Here is a 20101-nt window from a genome sequence, read left to right as displayed (position 1 = left end):
TGTGATAAAAAGGAATACAAATACAAATACGTCCAGAGACCGGACGATGCCGCTGTGAGCATTGACGTCCGACATGGCTGTTGTCTGACCTGTGGAGAGGGGGTGGGGGTGGGGTGGGGGTGGGTGTGTCTATGTTATAGATGTATTCACAAATCTAACCCCCCTTCCTATCTCTGCGGCTGGCTTCACCTCTACACTCCATCTCAGTCGCTCACTACGATCGGCTTCGGATCCACTCAGTTTACGCATACCAGAAGGTGGCGGGAGGGGGGGGGGGGGGGGGGGGGGTCCTCGCTGTGTTTCCTGGCGGTTAGCGTGTGGTGGTGGGGGGGGGGGAAGTCAGGGTTTCAGACAATGGGGGCTGGTCGCCGTCTGCCGGACGGGACGAAAGGAGGCTGGAGCCGTTTGTCTGCCACTCCTTTCCAGTCCGTGCCCTGATCAACACAGCACGTGCAGTATCAGTACCAGTATGAGTATCAGTACCAGTATGAGTATCAGTACCAGTATGAGTATCAGTACCAGTACCAGTATCAGTATCAGTAGCTCAAGTGGGCGTCACTGCGTTCGGTCAAATCCATATACACCTACACCACATCTGCCAAGCAGATGCCTGACCAGCAGCGTAACCCAACGCACTTAGTCAGGCCTTGAGGAAAAAAAGGGATAATAAATACGTAAAAAAAGAACTACTACTACTAATAATAATATGTATAAGGCGCAAAAACTTGATAAAGTCAACTATAAGCGTATAGAAAAAAAAAAAAAAAAAAAAAATAAAAAATTAAAATTAAAAAAAAAAATACAGTGTAGTCAAGATATTATTACTGATGTTAAGTGTGCATGAGTCTGTATATTTGCTCCATACAAAGTTTCGTTCTGCTAGGATAAAGCGAATGTCAGTATGAAGCCGAGTTCAATTCAAATAAAAAAAATAAAAAATAAAAACGTAAAAAAAAAAAAATAAATAAAGTATAAAAAAAAAGCACGTGCAGAACCACATCAGTGCAATTGTCAGGGAAACACCAACAGTACAAGTGTAGAACAGTATCACGTCAGTGCTCAGAGATCAACGTTACACATGCATTGCCGAGAACCATACCAGTGCAGTGCTAAGAGACTAATCCTGATTCCAGCATCATATCACTCAAAGAAAGAGCTGATTTTACACTGAACATAAATAAAAACACGACTAAAGACAGGAAAAAAAAAATCCCGACTTATTTTATACTGAAAGAAATAAACGGCCAAAGACCAGAAAAATCTTGATCCCAGCGTCTAAACACCGAAACGAAAACAAAGGGCTGATTTTACACTGAAAAAACACAACTAAAGCTAAAGTCACAAAGAAAAATCTTGATTCCAGCGTCTAAACACCGAAACGAAAACAAAGGGCTGATTTTACACTGAAACAAACATGACTAAAGTCACAAAGAAAAATCTTGATCCCAGCGTCTAAACACCGAAAGACCTGACAAAGGGCTGATATTACACTAAAACAAACAAAACAAAACTGAGCAAAAAAACAAAAACGATTAAAGACAGAACAATTCTCATTACAGTGTCTAAACACCGAAAGACCTGACAAATGCCTGATTTTACACTAAAACAAACAAACAGAACAAAACAAAACTGAGCAAAAAACCCCCAAAAACGATTAAAGACAGAACAATTCTCATTACAGCGTCTAAACACCGAAAGACCTGACAAATGCCTGATTTTACACTAAAACAAACAAACAGGCCAAAACAAAACTGAGCAAAAAAAACCCCAAAAACCAAAAAAAACGATTAAAGACAGAACAATCCTCATTACAGCGTCTGAACACAGAAAGACCACAACAAAGACCAGATTTTGCACTGAAACAAAAAAGCGACTGAAGACAGAAAAATCCCGATTCCAACATCCAAACACAAAACGACCTGACAAAGGGCTGATTTTACACTGAAACAAACAAACAGAACAAAACAAAAAATAAAACACACACAAAAAACTAACAAAAACAAAACGATTAGAGACATAAAAATCCTCATCACAGCGTCTGAACACAGAAAGACTACAACAAAGACCAGATTTTGCACTGAAAAAAAAAGCGACTAAAGACAGAAAAATCCCGATTCCAGCATCCAAACACCAAACGACCAAACAAAAGGCTGATTTTACTTCGAAAATGACAGAAAAAAAATTCCGATTCCAGCGTCTTAACACCGAAATACCCGACAAAGGGGAGATTTTACGCTCGAAAACCTGACTGAAGACGCGTCTAAACACCGAAAGAACTGACAAAGCGCTGATTGAACTTACCTTGAAAAACGGGTGGCTCTTGAGCTCGAAGGCTCCGTGTGATCCTAGTCTTGTGGAACAGTCCACGATGAGCAGCTTACTGACGAAATCCCTCATCACAGGGTTTAGAGTGTGAGGGACGTTGGGAACTCCGGTCTTCATACCGCTGTAGAGACACAACAGTGAATGGTATATATACATACATGTTTATAGACAACAGTGAATGATATATATACATACATACATATATGTATATATACAACAGTGAATGATGTACATACATACATACATACATGTATATAGACAACAGTGAATGATATACATACATACATGTATACAGACAACAGTGAATGATATATACACATACATACATATAGACAACAGTTAATGATATATACACATACATACATGTATATAGACAACAGTGAATGATATACATACATACATACATACAGACATACATACAGACATACATACATGTATATGGACAACAGTGAATGATATATACACATACATACATGTATATAGACAACAGTGAATGATATATACACATACATACATGTATATGGACAACAGTGAATGATATATACACATACATACATGTATATGGACAACAGTGAATGATATATACACATACATACATGTATATAGACAACAGTAAATGATATACATACATACATACATACAGACATACATACAGACATACATACAGACATACATACATGTATATGGACAACAGTGAATGATATATACACATACATACATACATGCATATGGACAACAGTGAATGATATATACACATACATACATGTATATGGACAACAGTGAATGATGTATATTCATGCATACATACATACATACATACATATATATATATATATATATATATATATATATATATATATATATATATATATATATATATATATATAATCAAAACAGTGAATGATGTACATACATACATACATGCATACATACATGTACATAGACAACAGTGAATGGCACACATACATACATATGATATGTGTATATATACATATACATAGACAGGGAGAGAAAAAGAGAGACAGAGAGAGAAAATAGAATAGAATAGGTCTTTATTACCAAGTGTACCTGGGTAACAAAGAATACATAGGGAGGGATAGTACATGAAAAAGCACAAACATAAATCGAAAATCATACACATACAAAACTCAGACACAGCAGAGTTTTGGATACATACATCATGCATATCAATATAAGAAGTGTGTGCTGCGTGCGTGCGTGTGCACGTGTGTGCACGTGTGTGTGTGTCTATGTGTGTGTGTGTTTGTGTACACGTGAGCGCCGGTGCACGCGAGTACACGCACGCACGCCAACGCATGCAATCCAATCCAATTCAATCCACATAAATAAGCAAAGGAAGTCGCTGGTGACATTACGTTGATTAATATTTTTAAGCAAAAATCTGAGCTCTTCCGAGTTGTGTCAGTCAGTCAGTCAGTCAGTGAGTCAGTCAGTCAGTGAGTCAGTGAGCAAAACACTTACTCAACGAGACTGGCCCTCAGCTCCTCACTCGAGACGTCAGTCCACTCTCTCTGCCCGAAGCCCTTACCGTAGGGCAAGTGGCCCAGTCCCAGCAGCATGTGAAGAGCCATCACTCCCAAAGAATAGCAGTCGCTGGCCTAAAAATAAAATAAAATAAAATAAAATAAAACCACGCACACACAGTCATACATGAAACCACGTTAGTTCGCCATTCACCCGCAACAACGTCAGGTTTTTGTATTTGTATTTGTATTTCTCTTTTTATCACACCAGATTTCTCTGTGTAAAATTCAGGCTGCTCTCCCCAGGGAGAGCGCGTCGCTACACTACAGCGCCACCCCTTTTTTTTTTTTTTTTCTTGTTTTGTATTTTTTCCTGCGTGCGGTTATATTTGTTTTTCCTATCAAAGTGGATTTTTCTACAGATTTTTTTTTGTTGCCAGGAACAACCCTTTTGTTGCCGTGGGTTCTTTTACGTGCCGCTAAGTGCATGCAGCACACGGGACCTCGGTTTATAGTCTCATCCGAATGACTAGCGTCCAGACCACCACTCAAGGTCTAGTGGAGGGGGAGAAATTATCGGCAGCTGAGCCGTGATTCGAACCAGCGTGTTCAGATTCTCTCGCTTCCTAGGCGGACGCGTTACCTCTAGGCCATCACAACCATGTCAGTTCATAACCACGTCAGTTCACAACCACGTCAGTCCCACAACCACCCATAACAACGTCATTCCACAAAAAATCTATAACAACGTCAGGAAAAAAACGACAACACCAAAACAACGTAAGCACACACACACACACACACACACACACACACACACACACACACAAATCCATAAGAACTTCAGCATAAAAAAAAAAATCCATAACAGGTTCAGCATTCAAAAATCCAGAATAACGTCAACACACAACAACACAATTCATAACAACGTCAGCAATCACACACACACACACACACACACACACACACACACACACACACACACACGCACACACACCAGTAAGAACACCAGCATACCAAAAAAAAAAAAAAAAAAAAATCAATACAGAGATCAACATACATTCAAAAATCCGGAATAACGTCAGCGTACAACAACACACAACAACGTCAGCACACACACACACACACACACACACACACACACACACACACACACACACAACCAAACCAACCAATCAGAATACTCACACACTCATGCAGGGTCTTCTTCCACGAGGGAACAAGAACTTCGGGCGCTGCATATTTCAAGGTACCCGCTCTTCTCTGCTGTTCTCTCTGCTAGACACACAAAAAACCAACACACACACATCCCCCTTGTCACTGACCATACCTCTGTGTACGTTCACTCGTGTGCACACGAGTGGGCTTTTACGTGTATGACCGTTTTTACCCCGCCAGGTAGGCACCCATACTCCGTTTTCGGGGGTGTGCATGGTAGGTGTGCATGGTGTGCTTGTTTCCATAACCCACCGAATGCTGACATGGATTACAGGATCTTTAACGTGCGTATTTGATCTTTTGCTTGCATACACACACGAAGGGGGTTCAGGCACTAAGCAGGTCTGCACATATGTTGACTTGGGAGATCGTAAAAATCTCCACCCTTTACCCACCAGGCGCCGTCACCGTGATTCGAACCCGGGACCCTCAGATTGAGGGTCCAACGCTTTAACCACTCGGCTATTGCGCCCGTCATGTAAGTCACCAATCTTCTCTTCTCCTACTCCTAAGGGCCTGCTCTTACCCCCACCACCACCCACGATTTTTTTTTTTTTTTTTTTTTTTTTACACAACGGACACACAAATTCACCCCTCCACCACACACACACACACACACACACACACACAGAACAAATACACTACTCTGCCTGCCCCCCTCTCCCCCCCCCCCCCCTCCCACACACACACATCACAACTCTGTCCCCTTCTCCCTACAACATATACACTCATACCCCTCCCCCCCCCCTCCCCCCCCCCCCCCCCCCACACACACACTCACATCAGCGTTGTCCAGAAATTGACAGGCACCGAAATCTGCTAACATGATGTGGCCATCCTTGTTCAGCAGGATGTTATCCGGCTTCACGTCGCAGTGAATGATGTCATTCTGTAAAACACCAACACAGGTTTCACGTCACAGTGAATGACGTAATTCTATCAACACACAACAAACATAGGCTTCACGTCACAGTGAATAACGTCATTCTGTCAACACACAACATAGGCTTCACGTCGTAGTGAATGATGTCATTCTGTCAACACACAACAAATATAGGCTTCACGTCACAGTGAATGACGTCATTCTGTAAACACACAACATAGGCTTCACGTCGTAGTGAATGATGTCATTCTGTCAACACATAAGACGTAGGCTTTACGTCACAGTAAATGACGTCATTCTGTCAACACACAACATAGGCTTCGCGTCGTAGTGAATGATGTCATTCTGTCAACACACAACAAACATATGCTTCACGTCACAGTGAAACATTGGCTGAGTCAGCAAATTTACACACTCTGCTATTGCAGAAGGTTTGCTGCATAGTCCAATTGGACATTTGTTATAGTTGTTACAGTTGTTTGATGTTAGCGTTTCCTTCTATATTGTACCTATGTCTCCCCTTTTAATGTCTTATTTTTTTTCCCAAATGCTCTGTATCTTTCCCCCACCACACACACACACACACACATACGCGCACACACGCAAACACACACACATCATTCATCACCCTCTGCCCAATATCGTTCCCACCACCACGCTCCGCCCTCCACCCCCCCCCCCCTTTTTTTTTCTCGTCTAATATCACTTAAAGTGGAAGACGTTAACTCTCTCCATACGAACGACGAAAGAGACGACGTTAAAAGCGTTTCACCCCAGTTACCATCATCAAAATATTGCAAGCGGAAGGCCCTTACACTGAAGAGGTGAATGTTGACAAAGAATACCACAATTCTGACGACAGACGCTAAAGGTTGGGTCATTCAGACACCCACTGGACATCCGAGGGGTCTGTGTAGAGGAGAAGAGAGGACTGGCCGTACTGAGTGAGTTAAACTGAAGACTACTACTACTACTACTACTACTACTACTACAGTCATTGGCTACAGTTTGATTATTGCCCATTGAACACGGGCAAAATATCTTTTGACGGCATTTACAATTCATTAATTTCATGAACACTATCAGCATGAAAGCAACGAACCCCCCCCCCCCCCCAGCCCCTCTCTTTCCCCCTTTCTCTCTCTGTCTCTGTCTCTCTGTCTGTCTTCTCTCTTCTCTCTCTCACTCTATCTCTCTCTCTCTCTCTCTCTCTCTTTGTCTTCTCTCTCTCTGTGTCTGTCTTCTCTCTCTCTCTGTGTCTTCTCTCTCTCTCTGTGTCTTCTCTCTCTCTCTCTCTCTGTCTTCTCTCTCTCTCTCTCTCTTTGTCTTCTCTGTCTGTGTGTCATCTCTCCTCTCTCTCTTTGTCTTCTCTCTCTCTGTGTGTCTTCTCTCTCTCTCTCTCTCTTCTCTGTGTGTGTGTGTGTCTTCTCTCTCTCTCTCTGTGTCTTCTCTCTCTCTCTCTCTCTCTCTCTGTCTGTCTGTCTGTCTGTCATCTCTCCTCTCTCTGTCTTCTCTCACTCTCTGTATCTCTTTATCTTCTCTCTCTCTCTCTCTCTTTGTTTTCTCTCTCTTTGTCTTCTCTCTGTCTCTCTCTCTTTGTCTTCTCTCTGTCTCTCTTTGACTTCTCTCTTCTCTCTCTCTGTCTTCTCTCTTCTTTCTCTCTCTGTATCTCTGTGTCTTCTCTCTCTCTGTATCTCTGTGTCTTCTCTCCCTCTCTCTCTTTGTTTTGTCTCTCTTTGTCTTCTCTCTTCTCTCTCTCTCTTCTCTCTCTCTCTTTGTCTTCTCTCTCTCTCTGTGTCTTCTCTCTCTCTCTCTGTCTTCTCTCTTCTCTCTCTGTCTTCTCTCTCTCTCTGTATCTCTGTGTCTTCTCTCACTCTCTGTATCTCTTTGTCTTCTCTCTCTCTCTCTGTCTTCTCTCTTCTTTCTCTCTCTCTCTCTCTCTCTGTCTTCTCTCTCTCTCTCTCTCTTTGTCTTCTCTCTCTCTCTTTGTCTTCTCTGTCTGTCTGTCTGTCTGTCATCTCTCCTCTTTCTCTTTATCTTCTCTCTCTCTCTCTCTTTGACTTCTCTCTTCTCTCTCTCTCTGTCTTCTCTCTCTCTCTTTGTCTTCTCTCTCTCTCTCTTTGTCTTCTCTCTTCTTTCTCTCTTCTCTCTCTGTCTTCTCTCACTCTCTGTATCTCTCTCTCTTCTCTCTCTCTCTCTCTCTCTTCTCTCTTCTCTCTCTCTCTCTCTCTCTCTCTGTCTTCTCTCTTCTCTCTCTCTCTCACAACAGCAGTGCATCGAATATTACATTTAGATTGTTCTAGTAAGTTAGTGAACAATCACAGTGCACTGAGGAAAACGAAATGAGTTCTTGCTTTTCTTCCTTTTCTGTTAGTAGCGTGCAAGCGCTTTGGCTTGTGTCTGTACAAGATTCTGCACAATGTAATTACTACTACTACTACTACTACTAGCAGCAGCAGTAGTAGTAATGTTGTTGTCGTTATAATGATACTAACAGTAATAATTAGAACCATCATCATATCATTATCATCATCATCATTATTCATTATAATCGTAATGTATAATTGTAATAATATTATTAGAGACTATTAAAAACTATGATAACATCATCAGTATTGATACCATCATCATCATCATCCTCATCCAGTGGAGTGATGGCCTAGAGGTAACGCGTCCGCCTAGGAAGCGAGAGAATCTGAGCGCGCTGGTTCGAATCACGGCTCAGCCGCCGATATTTTCTCCCCCTCCACTAGACCTTGAGTGGTGGTCTGGGCGCTAGTCATTCGGATGAGACTATAAACCGAGGTCCCGTGTGCAGCATGCACTTAGCGCACGTAAAAGAACCCACGGCAACAAAAGGGTTGTTCCTGGCAAAATTCTGTAGAAAAATCCACTTCGATAGGAAAAACAAATAAAACTGCACGCAGGAAAAAAAAAAAAAAAAAGGGTGGCGCTGTAGTGTAGCGACGCGCTCTCCCTGGGGAGAGCAGCCCGAATTTCACACAGAGAAATCTGTTGTGATAAAAAGAAATACAAATACAAATACAAATACAAATCCTCATCATCATCGTCGTCGTCATCATCGTCATCATCCTCACCCTGTGCACGTGATCCAAGGCCTCAACGACCTCTGCCAAGTAGAATCGCAGCTGCTGCTGGTTGAAGTGGACGTTCTGCTGCTCCCATCTCCAGATCAGCCCCAGCAGATCTCCGGCGGCGGCAAAGTCTGTGACAGAGACACCAGGACTCGGTTCACTTTCATTCTTATTTATTTATTTTTTATTTATTTATTTATTCATTTATTATATTATATTATTTGTTTATTTATTTAATTAATTAATTTATTTTTATTTAATTTAAAAAAAAATTATATTATTTATTTTATTTATCTATTTATTTTACTATATTATTTATTTTATTTATTTATTTATTTTATTTATTTATTTATTCAAATTTATTTTATTTATTTATTTATTTTTATTTTATTTTATTTATTTGATTTTATTTCATTTTATTCAAAATTATTTATTTATTCATTTATTTTATTTCATTTCATTTTATTTATTTATTTTATTTTATTTCATTTTATTCAAATTTTTTTTTATTTCATTTTTATTTTATTTAAATTTATTATTTTATTTTTTATTTATTTATTTATTTATGTTTATTATTAAAAAAAAATTTTTTTTAATAAATTTATTTATTTATTTATTTATTTATTTATTTTTCAAGGCCTGACAAAGCGCGTTGAGTTGTGCTGCTGGTCAGGCATCTGCTTGGCAGATGTGGGTTAGCGTATATGGATTTGTCCGAACGCAGTGACGCCTCCCAAGTTGAGCTACTGAAACTGAAACTGAAACTGAAACCTTAACTAAACCTGCAGAAAAAGAACCTCTCTTATCTTATTCCGTAGATGTATTACAGATCAAAGACAGACAGACAGACAGACAGACAGACAGACAGACAGACACAGGTAGACAGACAGACAGACAAAGAGTGTGTGTGCAAGACATAAAATCATCTGACGGCAAGTTGTCATGCTGTAAAAGGACTGAAATAAACAGACGCGGAGAGACAGACAGTGATTTACGTCTAACATCACAAAGTGAAAAGACGCTAAATTAAAGAAAAGAAAGAAAGAAAGAAAGAAAACACAGACACACACACACATATGGATACACAACACACACACACACACACACACACACACACACACATATGGATACACAACACACACACACACACACACATATGGATACACAACACACAGACACACACACACACACACACATATGGTTACACAACACACACACACACACACACACACACCACCACCAACACCACCACCACACCCACCACCACCACCAACACCACCACCACCACCACACCCACCACCACCACCACCAACACCACCACCACCACACCCACCACCACCACCACCACCACCACCATCACCACCACCATCACCACACCCACCACCACCACCACCACCACCAACAAACGGTCACAAACTTAACAAACTCACCCAACACCATCGACAAATGCGTCTCAGTGTTGATAGCCCCATGGTAACCAACAACAAATGGCGCTCCTTTCAACTTCCGGAGGGCCCGCAACTCGCGCGCAAGAAACGCCCTTTTCTGGGCCTTCTGGGGCTTGATAACTTTCTTGATGGCAAACATCTTGCCATGGTTCTCCCCTCTCCTTTTCCACGCGCACAACACCTCCGACTTAGCTGGAAAAGAAAGATTAAGAAAAAATATCAAAACCTCTTCTTCCCCCCCTTCACCGCCCTCTCTGTAAAAAGCATCCCTAACTTTAAAAACATATATCGTGCACATTTATTGAAAAACATGTGATTATGTGACACATATCAATTATAAACAAAAAATCATGTATAGATTGTCAATATATATACGCCTCTCTCCTCCCCTGTCAGTCTCTATGTCTCTCCACTGTCACTGTCACTATATCTGTCTGTTGTCAGCCTCCCCTGCCTTCTTTACTCTTCCCCTTGTCCATTCTTCCTTCCGCTCTCCACCACGCCCCTACCCTATTGTCCTCGTTGTTATTCATCTATTGCGATATTGTATTGTACATAAGTTCTATGTTTATGTTTGCACATGCTTATGCAATTTTGACGTTGGTGTTGTGAATTGACTCTCGCTTTTTTTTTGTTGCTTTTTTAAAAATTTATTTAAAAAAAAAATACTTTGTTGCTTTTTTTCCAATTATTATTTATGCCCAGAGCGCTGGATGTAAAAAAGTACTTTGTGCTTACTCCTTTACCCTCGTAAAATAAAATTTCGTTCGTTCGTTCGTTCTCTCTCTCTCTCTCTCTCTCTCTCTCTCTCTCTCTCTCTCTCTCTATATATATATATATATATATATATATATATATCTCGGGTGTCCCCCAAAACGTGAACCGCTTTTTGACAAGTATTTTCTCAGTTTTCAATGGTAACCTTATCACTTTCACTCAAAGGCATGGCTGATCCTTCCAAACTGAAACTTTGGAGACAACTGATTTTGGATACACACGGGGGTGGGGGGGCGGGGAGGGGGGGGGAAGAAGAAAAAAATAAAGACAGAAAAAACATCATTACTCATGATGAGAAATAAAAGAATTATGAATGGAAACGGCTTATCTAGATCTCTGTGAAGGCTTATCACCGACATTCACATCCACGCTTAACTCTCTCCATACGAACGGCGAAAGAGACGACGTTAACAGCGTTTCACCCCAGTTACCATCATCAAGATATTGCAAGCGGAAGGCTCTTATACTGAAGACGTGAATGCTGACAAAGAATACCACAATTCTGACGACGGAAGCTAAAGGTTGGGTCATTCAGACACCCACTGGACATCCGAGGGGTCTGTGTAGAGGAGAAGAGAGGACTGGCCGTACTGAGTGAGTTAAAAAGAAAAGAAAAAAAAAGCAAAAAAAAGAAGAAAAAAAAAAAGCATATTGAAACTGTAACGTTACATATGGGCGCATAGCAAATAAAAACACAACGCTCACACACACGCTCTCTCTCTCTCTCACTCTCTCTCTCTCTCTCTCTCTCTATCATACACACACACACACACACACACAAAAAAACATACACACAAACACACACACACACACACACACACACACACACACACACACACACACGAACACACCCAGCTCGCAGTCGCACACCGCGCATACACTTGTGTTGGTTACACAGCACATATCAATGCTTTGCACATGGCAAATAATGATCGTATGACACAGAGAGAGAGAGAGAGAGGGGACAGAGAGAGAGAGAGAGAGAGAGAGACAGACAGACAGACAGACAGACAGACAAGACAAAGAGAGAGAGAGAAGAGAGAGGAGAGAGGAGAGGAGACAATGAGAGAGAGAGAAGAGAGAGAAGCGAAAAAGACAGAGAGAGAAGACAAAGAGAGACAGAAGACAGAGAGAGAAGAGAAAGTACCGAGAAAAACAGAGAGAGAGAGAGAGAGGGAGAAAGAGAAAGACACACACACACAGAGAGAAAAAACCAGACAGAGACAGACACAGTGACACAAACAGACGACAAAACAGGCAAAAACTAAAAAAAAACCCCACCAAAACCCCCCAAAAATCAAACTCACGTCGAGAAGCGATAGTGAAGTGGATGATGAAATCCTCCATCCTCAACAAGGAACCCCCCGGTATCCCCTCCTCCTCCTCCTCCTCCTCCCCTGGCAGTCTGCCAGACTGTGCATCACCACTGGGTTCTTCTAGCTCTCGCAGACAGGTGGACGATGTGACCGCTGGGCTCTCTGGAACCCCCAGACCAGCAGACGGCCTGTCCTTTGGTTCCTCCACACCAGCCGATGGTTTGTCTTTTGCTTTCTCTGGACCAGCTGACGGAATGTCCTGTGGTTCTTGTTGTGGCTTCTGGATGGACGTCTGTGTGTCTTGTCGGTCTTGTGGGGGAGCGGGGACGTAGGTGTTGGTAGGCATGCTCAACACTGGTTAAGAAACAGTCGTGACATGTGATAATTTTTTTTTCTTTTCTTGGGTGAACAGTGCGTTATTTCATAACATGCAGTGGTTTTCTGGCGTTAAAAAACAAACAAACAATAACAAGAAATCACAAAAACAACACACACACACACGAAACAAAAAAATGTTTTCACTAATAATCTTCGTGATAAAATCTCTCTAGAGTGAATATTGCTCTTTTTTTTCATAACATACAGTAATTGTCTGGCATTGAAGAAACAACAACACATATTGTTTCCACCAATGGCAGTCGCGATAAAGTCTCTTTTGAGTAAATGGAGCATTATTTCATAATACGCAGTTGTCTGGCATAAAAGACAACATTTTGTTTTAAAAAAAATCTCTAAGGACAGTCGAGATAAAATCTCTCTTGAGTGAACACTGCATTATTTCACAGCATGGGGGTAATTGTCTGGTATAAAAGACGTAATATTGTTCACACCAAGGGCAGTCATGATAAAGTCTTGTTTGAAGGCCTCTCACTCTCTCAAGGCCTGACTAAGCGCGTTGGGTTACGCTGCTGGTCAGGCATCTGCTTGGCAGATGTGGTGTAGTGTATATGGATTTGTCCGAACGCAGTGACGCCTCCTTGAGCTACTGAAACTGAAACTGAAACTCATGTTTGAATGAACTGGGCATTATTTCATAACATACAAATTGTCTTCCTTTCATAAAGGCAGTCATAACAGTCTCTTTTGAATGAACAGCGCATTTAATAACATCTGGCATTAAAAAAAACATACTGTTTTCGCTAAGAGCAGTCATGATATAGTCTCCCTTTCACTAGTGAACACACTTTCTCTTTCTAGGCTTCCTCCGCATGGAACTCACTCTCGCTCTTTCTTCCATGTTTGACGGGGGGGGGGGGGGGGGGGGGGGGGGGGGGGGGGGGGGGGGGGGGGGGGGGGGGGGTGAGGGGGGGAACCCCAAAAAGGGTGGGAACCCCCCAAAAATCTGAATGTCCAATCCTTCGGATTAGACGATAAACAGAGGTTCCGTATGCAACACGCACTTTGCGCACTGAAAAAGAACCCATGACAACCAGTGTTGTCCTTTGGCAAAATTCTGCAGAAGAATCCACTCTATGATAGGTGCATAAAATACTGTTTTTCTGTATTGTATTTTGTATTTCTTTTTATCACAACAGATTTCTCTGTGTGAAATTCGGGCTGCTCTCCCCTGGGAGAGCGCGTCGCTACACTACAGCGCCACCCATTTTTTTTGTATTTTTTTTCCTGCGTGCAGTTTTATTTGTTTTTCCTATCGAAGTGGATTTTGAACAACCATTTTGTTGCCGTGGGTTCTTCTACGTACGCTAAGTGCATGCTAGCACACGGGACCTCGGTTTATCGTCTCATCCGAATGACTAGCGTCAAGACCACCACTCAAGGTCTAGTGGAGGGGGAGAAAATATCGGCGGTTGAGCCGTGAATCGCTTCAGCGCGCTCAGATTTTCTCGCGTCGTAGGCGGACGCGTTACCTCTAGGCCATCACTCCATATACGTAATATGCATTCACTCGAGGCCTGGTGAAGCGCGTTGGGTTGTGTAGCTGGTCAGACATCTACCAAGCGTGTGTGGTGTAGCGTTTATGGATATTTGTCCGGAACGCAGTGGCGGGCATATCTGTGAAACTGCATGTTTGGTGCATATCTGTTCTGCATGTGTGGGTGTATGTGTGAATGTGTGTCTTCATGTTTTACATTTATTTGCTTATTTATCATCATTGTTATCTGCGCCAGGGTTCGTGAGTCACATTTGCAAATACCGGTTCATTTCCAAAGAAAAATATTTATTTCAGACCGTTCTTTTCACATCAAGACATGATGTTCAATTTTGCCATCATCTGCCCTCCATACTTTCCGAATTTATTGTCTGGACATAGCGCCGATAATGTTTATTGAACCGAACCGGGTTAAGACATATTTAGATATTTATATTCTACACGTTAATAAGCGGAGCATGGAGTATATCCAAGTTGTGCATTGCGTAAAATATCAACAAAATTGTACTTACGAACTAAATGATCCCATGCTGCCTTCGTAAATTCACCTTTGCAGTCGGTATAATACCGATTTCATTCTTTATGATATGTCATGAATGGTAGGAAACTGCAAAAACATTCTTAAAAGCGGATTTGCGTCTTCTACCAATTTAGTACAAAATACATGAAATTGAAAATGTTTGTTTCCTTTTGACCCGAAAGAGCTCTGTTCCTAGCTTACTGTTCAGATTCAGTGACCTGCTCACAGATCAGCATCAGCGCGGCAGCAGTCAGTCACATGTACTGTACCACGCTGAACGCTTTCCTCTGGTGACCCCCTTATACCGCGCTTGCGTAACCTTCGCCTGTGCTTGCCTTGCGACTCTTTGTAAGGCGCTCTCGCACAGGCAAAAGTAATAAAAATATTGGATTCTGGACATTAAAAATCAAAATCTACTTATGTTCCCGCCCCCCTATAGTGGTCAACTTTATATCAGTGTGACTAGTATGATTTATTCTATTTTATCGTAAAAAGAACGGTTTTGTTGCAGACATTTTGACCTAACGCAAATTTTAATCTAAATTCCCTGGCCTATGTAGCCCTGGGATATTTTGCTGCTCACTGAAGTCCGTGTCGCTAAACTGCTACACCACCATAATACAATGCCTTGGTTGCCTTTAGGCGAGTTTAGTGTAGCATTGCCTTTGTCTGCAAAGCCTTTAGGTCGTGTCATTTTTGGCGATGCCTCTGCTGGCCTTACCTTGTACACAATACGTCCAATGCTTTGTTTCCGAAGTGTTCCGCCATGTTGCTGTGTCTTTTGCTCTCTCTCTCTCTCTGTGTGTGTTCTGTGTGTGTGTGTGTGTGTGTGTGTGTGTGTGTGTGTTGTGGTGTGTGTGTGTGTGTGTGTATGTCGTGTGTGTGTACATGTGTGTGTGTGTGTGTGTGTACGTGTGTGTTGTCAGTGTCTTTGTTGACAGCACACCACTGACACACTAAACTCTGTAGCAGAGATTGTAAAGTGTGCGTGAGTCTACGCGTCTAGGTAGCGTAGCGAAGATATATTACTGCTGCGAAGTGCGTATGATTTACGCGTCTATGGTGTGTAGTGAAGATATCATTGTTGCATTGCAAAATGTGCGTGATTTACGCGTCAAGGAGGCGTCCTTGCGTTCGGACAAATCCACATACGCTACACCACATCTGCCAAGCAGATGCCTGACCAGCAGCGTAACCCAACGCGCTTAGTCAGGCCTTGAGGAAAAAAAAGTAAATAAATAATGGATAAATACATAAAAAAAGAACTACTACTACTAATCATAATATGTATAAGGCGCAAAAACTTGATAAAGTCAACTATAAGCGTAAAAAAAAACACACAAAAACAACAACACCCCAGTGTAGTGAAGATATTATTACTGATGTTAAGTGTGCGTGAGTCTGTGTATTTGCTCCATACAAAGTTTCGTTCTGCTAGGATAAAGCGAATGTCAGTATGAAGCCGAGTTCAATTCCCATTCAACCCTTCACTCTCAAACATTTCTCCACTCGTTAAAAAAAAAAAAAAAATACTCGGTCGGTTGGAAAACCGAGAGCTCATATTAAGTTAGTTATTGTGGTGATCTTCGAGTTTATTTTCCCCAACGTAAAACAAATTAGAATCTATTGCGGCATCCACATTGAAATAATTATTTTATGACTTCTTTTTGTTGTTGTTGGTCTTTACAGACCTGTCTTTGGAATTCACGGTCGTATTTTCAAAGACGGCAACCTGATAGTTTTACTGATATTCTTTATGGAATGTTTTATACATAACACTTCCCTTCCCTTTACTAATGCACAGCAAAAACATCAACAAACAAAGAAAAATCATAGGGGAAAAAAACAAACAATAAAAAACAACAACCACCAACAACAACACACACACACAAAAACCAACAACAGCAACAAAAACAAAAAACACACAAACCAACAACAACAAAACAAAAAACAACACATAACAAATTTAAGACAGGCGATTTCAGTTTCAGAGCGTCCAAATAATTTTCAACAGACTGACAACTGACAACTGAAACACTATTAGCATTCCGTACCCAAACACTCAACTATAAATAGCTCAGGTTGGAAGACTTACTAGGGGGCAGACAGACAGATAGAAAACAACAACAACCACCAGTCTATCAATCCAAGAAAACAAAAAAAGATATAAACAAAATGAAAACAAAACAACTTACTTGTTCTCACAAAACTGAAGTAAGTACAACTTCCAAACAAAAACAGTACAAACAGTTCCTTTTGAATCAACTGGACGTTCTGAGGCGTTGATGGCTTCAACGTTCACGAACACAATGACAAACATCAACCATCACCCTGTTTCCGGTATACCTGGAAACACGTGACTCCAGGTAGTTCATTTTACTTTTCGTACTCCGACCCTAACGAAGGTTCGAGACCCACACAGCGCACAGAGAGAGCGCTTACTGTCAATGCGGAAAAGGGCTCACTATGTGCCCATTAAAGAGAGTGAAATAGAAGTAGAGTGGCACTCACGAACATAAGTACTTATTTGATATTTATACAATCTTTTTACTTCATATTCATATAATTTATTTATTTATAAGTCCGTGAATGCTACCCTAACCAACAATCCCCAGCAGTTCAGTTTCGTTGCATGGTTTATGGCCGTGGGTGTTGGCGTTGCTCTTCGTTGAAACGGACTATAGGAAGAATAATGAAATGTTTCTGTATCGCACAACTATAGCCTAAAATCCACACACACACACACACACACACACACACACACACAAAAAAAAAGATTGCGCGCTATATTTTAGTATGTGTATGAGTAATAATGATAATGATAATAATAATAAAGATGATGAAGAAGGTAATACTAATGTAGGTGCAATCACTTAAACAACAAAGCATTTGTTCAACAATTTGTTCGTTCTCTCTTTCTCCTCCTCTCTCTCACACACACGCGCTCACATACATACACACACACACACACATGCGCAAGCACACGCGCACACACACACACACAACAGAGAGAGAGAGAAAGAGACAGACAGAGAGAGAGAGAGAGAGAGAGAGAGAGAGAGAGAGAGCGATCGAACGTTCTTAATTGAGGGAAGAGAGAGTAGGGATTTTTGTTTTTTTTTGTTGTTTTTTTTGGGGGGGGCGGGGGGGGGGGGGGGGGGGCGCTAGGTGCCAGGACTCAGCATACAGTGTCAAGCAAAGGACCAGGCTGCAAGTCAAAAGGCCCGGAACACAGGACACCAGTCACGGGGCAGGAAGGGGTGAAGATATCTGGGTCACCAGACGAAACGCCCGGGACACACAGCACACAGCGAGAGCTGCCACAGGTGGCGTACACCAACGACCACCACAAATACACGACGGCGACGAAGACACACAGAAGAAACACCGAAGTGGCTCCAACGGAGGACAGGCGGCCCTCACTTCAACTGGTGCCAAGACGTTGGGGTAGCTACCCCACCAACAATGAAGACTACCCGTACACTACGGCAGTCGGGCTGCAAAAGCCTCGAATATTGTTGTTGGCCAACAATATTTCATACTCGCTCAGGTGAGCTGAGTAACATGCATGCACGTGGTTCGTGCGCAATTCGAGACTTTTACCCGAAGTGAAGTGATGGGAGAAGGAGGGAAAGTGAAAGGAGAGGGTGGAGAAAAACGAAGACAGGCCACACGCCCTAACTGCCGTCACAAGTTGTGACAACGTTCTTAATTGAGGGAAGAGATAGAGAGTGGGGGGTTGGGGGGGCCCTGGGGGGGGGTGTGTGTGTGAGAGACAGAGACAGAGAAACGAATTAAGTAGACGAAGTGGGAATAGGTGAACCGGGACCAGGAATTTTATAACTGAAGGACGCCACAAAATATATATATATATATACACATTTACATCTATACACGCTGAATATATAATTTATGTCACCTTCACCTCACCTTCACCTCTCCCGTAGTCTGGGTTCAGACCGTTGGGGCACCGCTGCTGACCTGGCCACCACTCCTCTCCACTCTTCACGGTTTTCTGATTTCCTCAGGGCGTCACCGAGCGTCAAGCCTGTCCACCCCCGGATGTTGTCTTCCCATCTCTTCTTCTGCCGTCCTCTCCTTCTGCCTCCTTGTACGGTGCCTTGCAGGAACGTTTTGGCAAGACCAGATGATCGGGAGATGTGTCCATACCATCTAAGTTTGCGTTTTTTCACTATGGACAGAAGGTCTTCGTAGGGTCCAATACTTTGCTGGATTCTGTTCTTCACTTCCGTGTTAGTGATGTGGTCTCTGTAGGAGATGCCAAGTAGTCTACGAAAGCATCTCATCTCGACAGCTTGGATTCTTCTCTCGATGTCTGCAGTCAGGGTAATACATAGTTTTTCTATGGCGCGATATCCAGTATCAATGCCGCTCAACATCATAGTTGACTAAAAACATGCCTTAAAAAAAGACAAAGCATTTCAACCGCTGTCTGACAATGGAAAACATCCAGTGTGTTCATATGAATGCAAAAGGACACTTAAAGATTATAAAAGCTATGAAGTAAATAAGGCTTAGATTAAAACAAAATGCATTTCATAGAACACACACACACACACACACACACACACAACACACACACACACACTATGGACCAAACACACTTTCTTGACCAGTGACAGTAACAGCGAACCTTTCCTGTCACTGACGTGCGCGCGCAGCCAAGTCAAAAGGAGACAAAGACCGTGAGACCGCAAACCGCTGGTCTAAAAATAGGCCCCTGTTGTTGAGTCAGCAGAGACAGACCCTCGCGGCTGACGTAAAGGCGGAAGGTGGTAGAATGGTTGAGACACTGGTCTGCCAATACCCTGCCTGTGAATGTATAGCTGGGTTCGACTCCCCGCTCTTGTTCTTGATTTTCTGCCAAAGGCAGTTTTCCAACCTGGGCTACCTGGAGTGACGGCCTAGAGGTAACGCGTCCGCCTAGGAAGCGAGAGAATCTGAGCGCGCTGGTTCGAATCACGGCTTAGCCGCCGATATTTTCTCCTCCTCCATTAGACCTTGAGTGGTGGTCTGGACGCTAGTCATTTGGATGAGACGATAAACCGAGGTCCCTTGTGCAGCATGCACTTAGCGCACGTAAAAGAATCCACGACAACAAAAGGATTGTTCCTGGCAAAATT

The 20101-nt window shown here is 42.2% G+C and overlaps 1 protein-coding gene across 1 annotated transcript; it reads right to left on the bottom strand.

The window, feature by feature from the left end:
* Positions 1 to 347: 347 nt before the first annotated feature.
* LOC143277104 (uncharacterized) lies at positions 348 to 12892 on the bottom strand. The gene is made up of 7 exons (XM_076581842.1): positions 12538 to 12892; positions 10436 to 10645; positions 9009 to 9136; positions 5809 to 5916; positions 3808 to 3944; positions 2302 to 2446; positions 348 to 434 (listed from the first exon to the last, which is right to left on the bottom strand). The coding sequence occupies exons 1-7, from the start codon at positions 12890 to 12892 to the stop codon at positions 348 to 350; spliced, it is 1170 nt and encodes a 389-aa protein (XP_076437957.1).
* Between the last annotated feature and the right edge of the window lie 7209 nt (positions 12893 to 20101).

Source organism: Babylonia areolata, chromosome 33 (assembly GCF_041734735.1).
Source record: "Babylonia areolata isolate BAREFJ2019XMU chromosome 33, ASM4173473v1, whole genome shotgun sequence".
NCBI lineage: Eukaryota > Metazoa > Mollusca > Gastropoda > Neogastropoda > Buccinidae > Babylonia > Babylonia areolata.
Note: the sequence above shows the minus strand (reverse complement) of the source record. Positions and strands in the feature narration are given on the sequence as shown.

Coding starts and splice junctions, on each gene's coding strand:
- LOC143277104 (XM_076581842.1), bottom strand. CDS start 12,892: ATGCCTACCAACACCTACGTCCCCGCTCCCCCACAAGACCGACAAGAC. Junction 5,917..9,008: donor CCTTGGATCACGTGCACAGG/GTGAGGATGATG, acceptor GGTGTTTTACAG/AATGACATCATTCACTGCGA. Junction 3,945..5,808: donor AATTTCTGGACAACGCTGAT/GTGAGTGTGTGT, acceptor TTTTATTTTTAG/GCCAGCGACTGCTATTCTTT.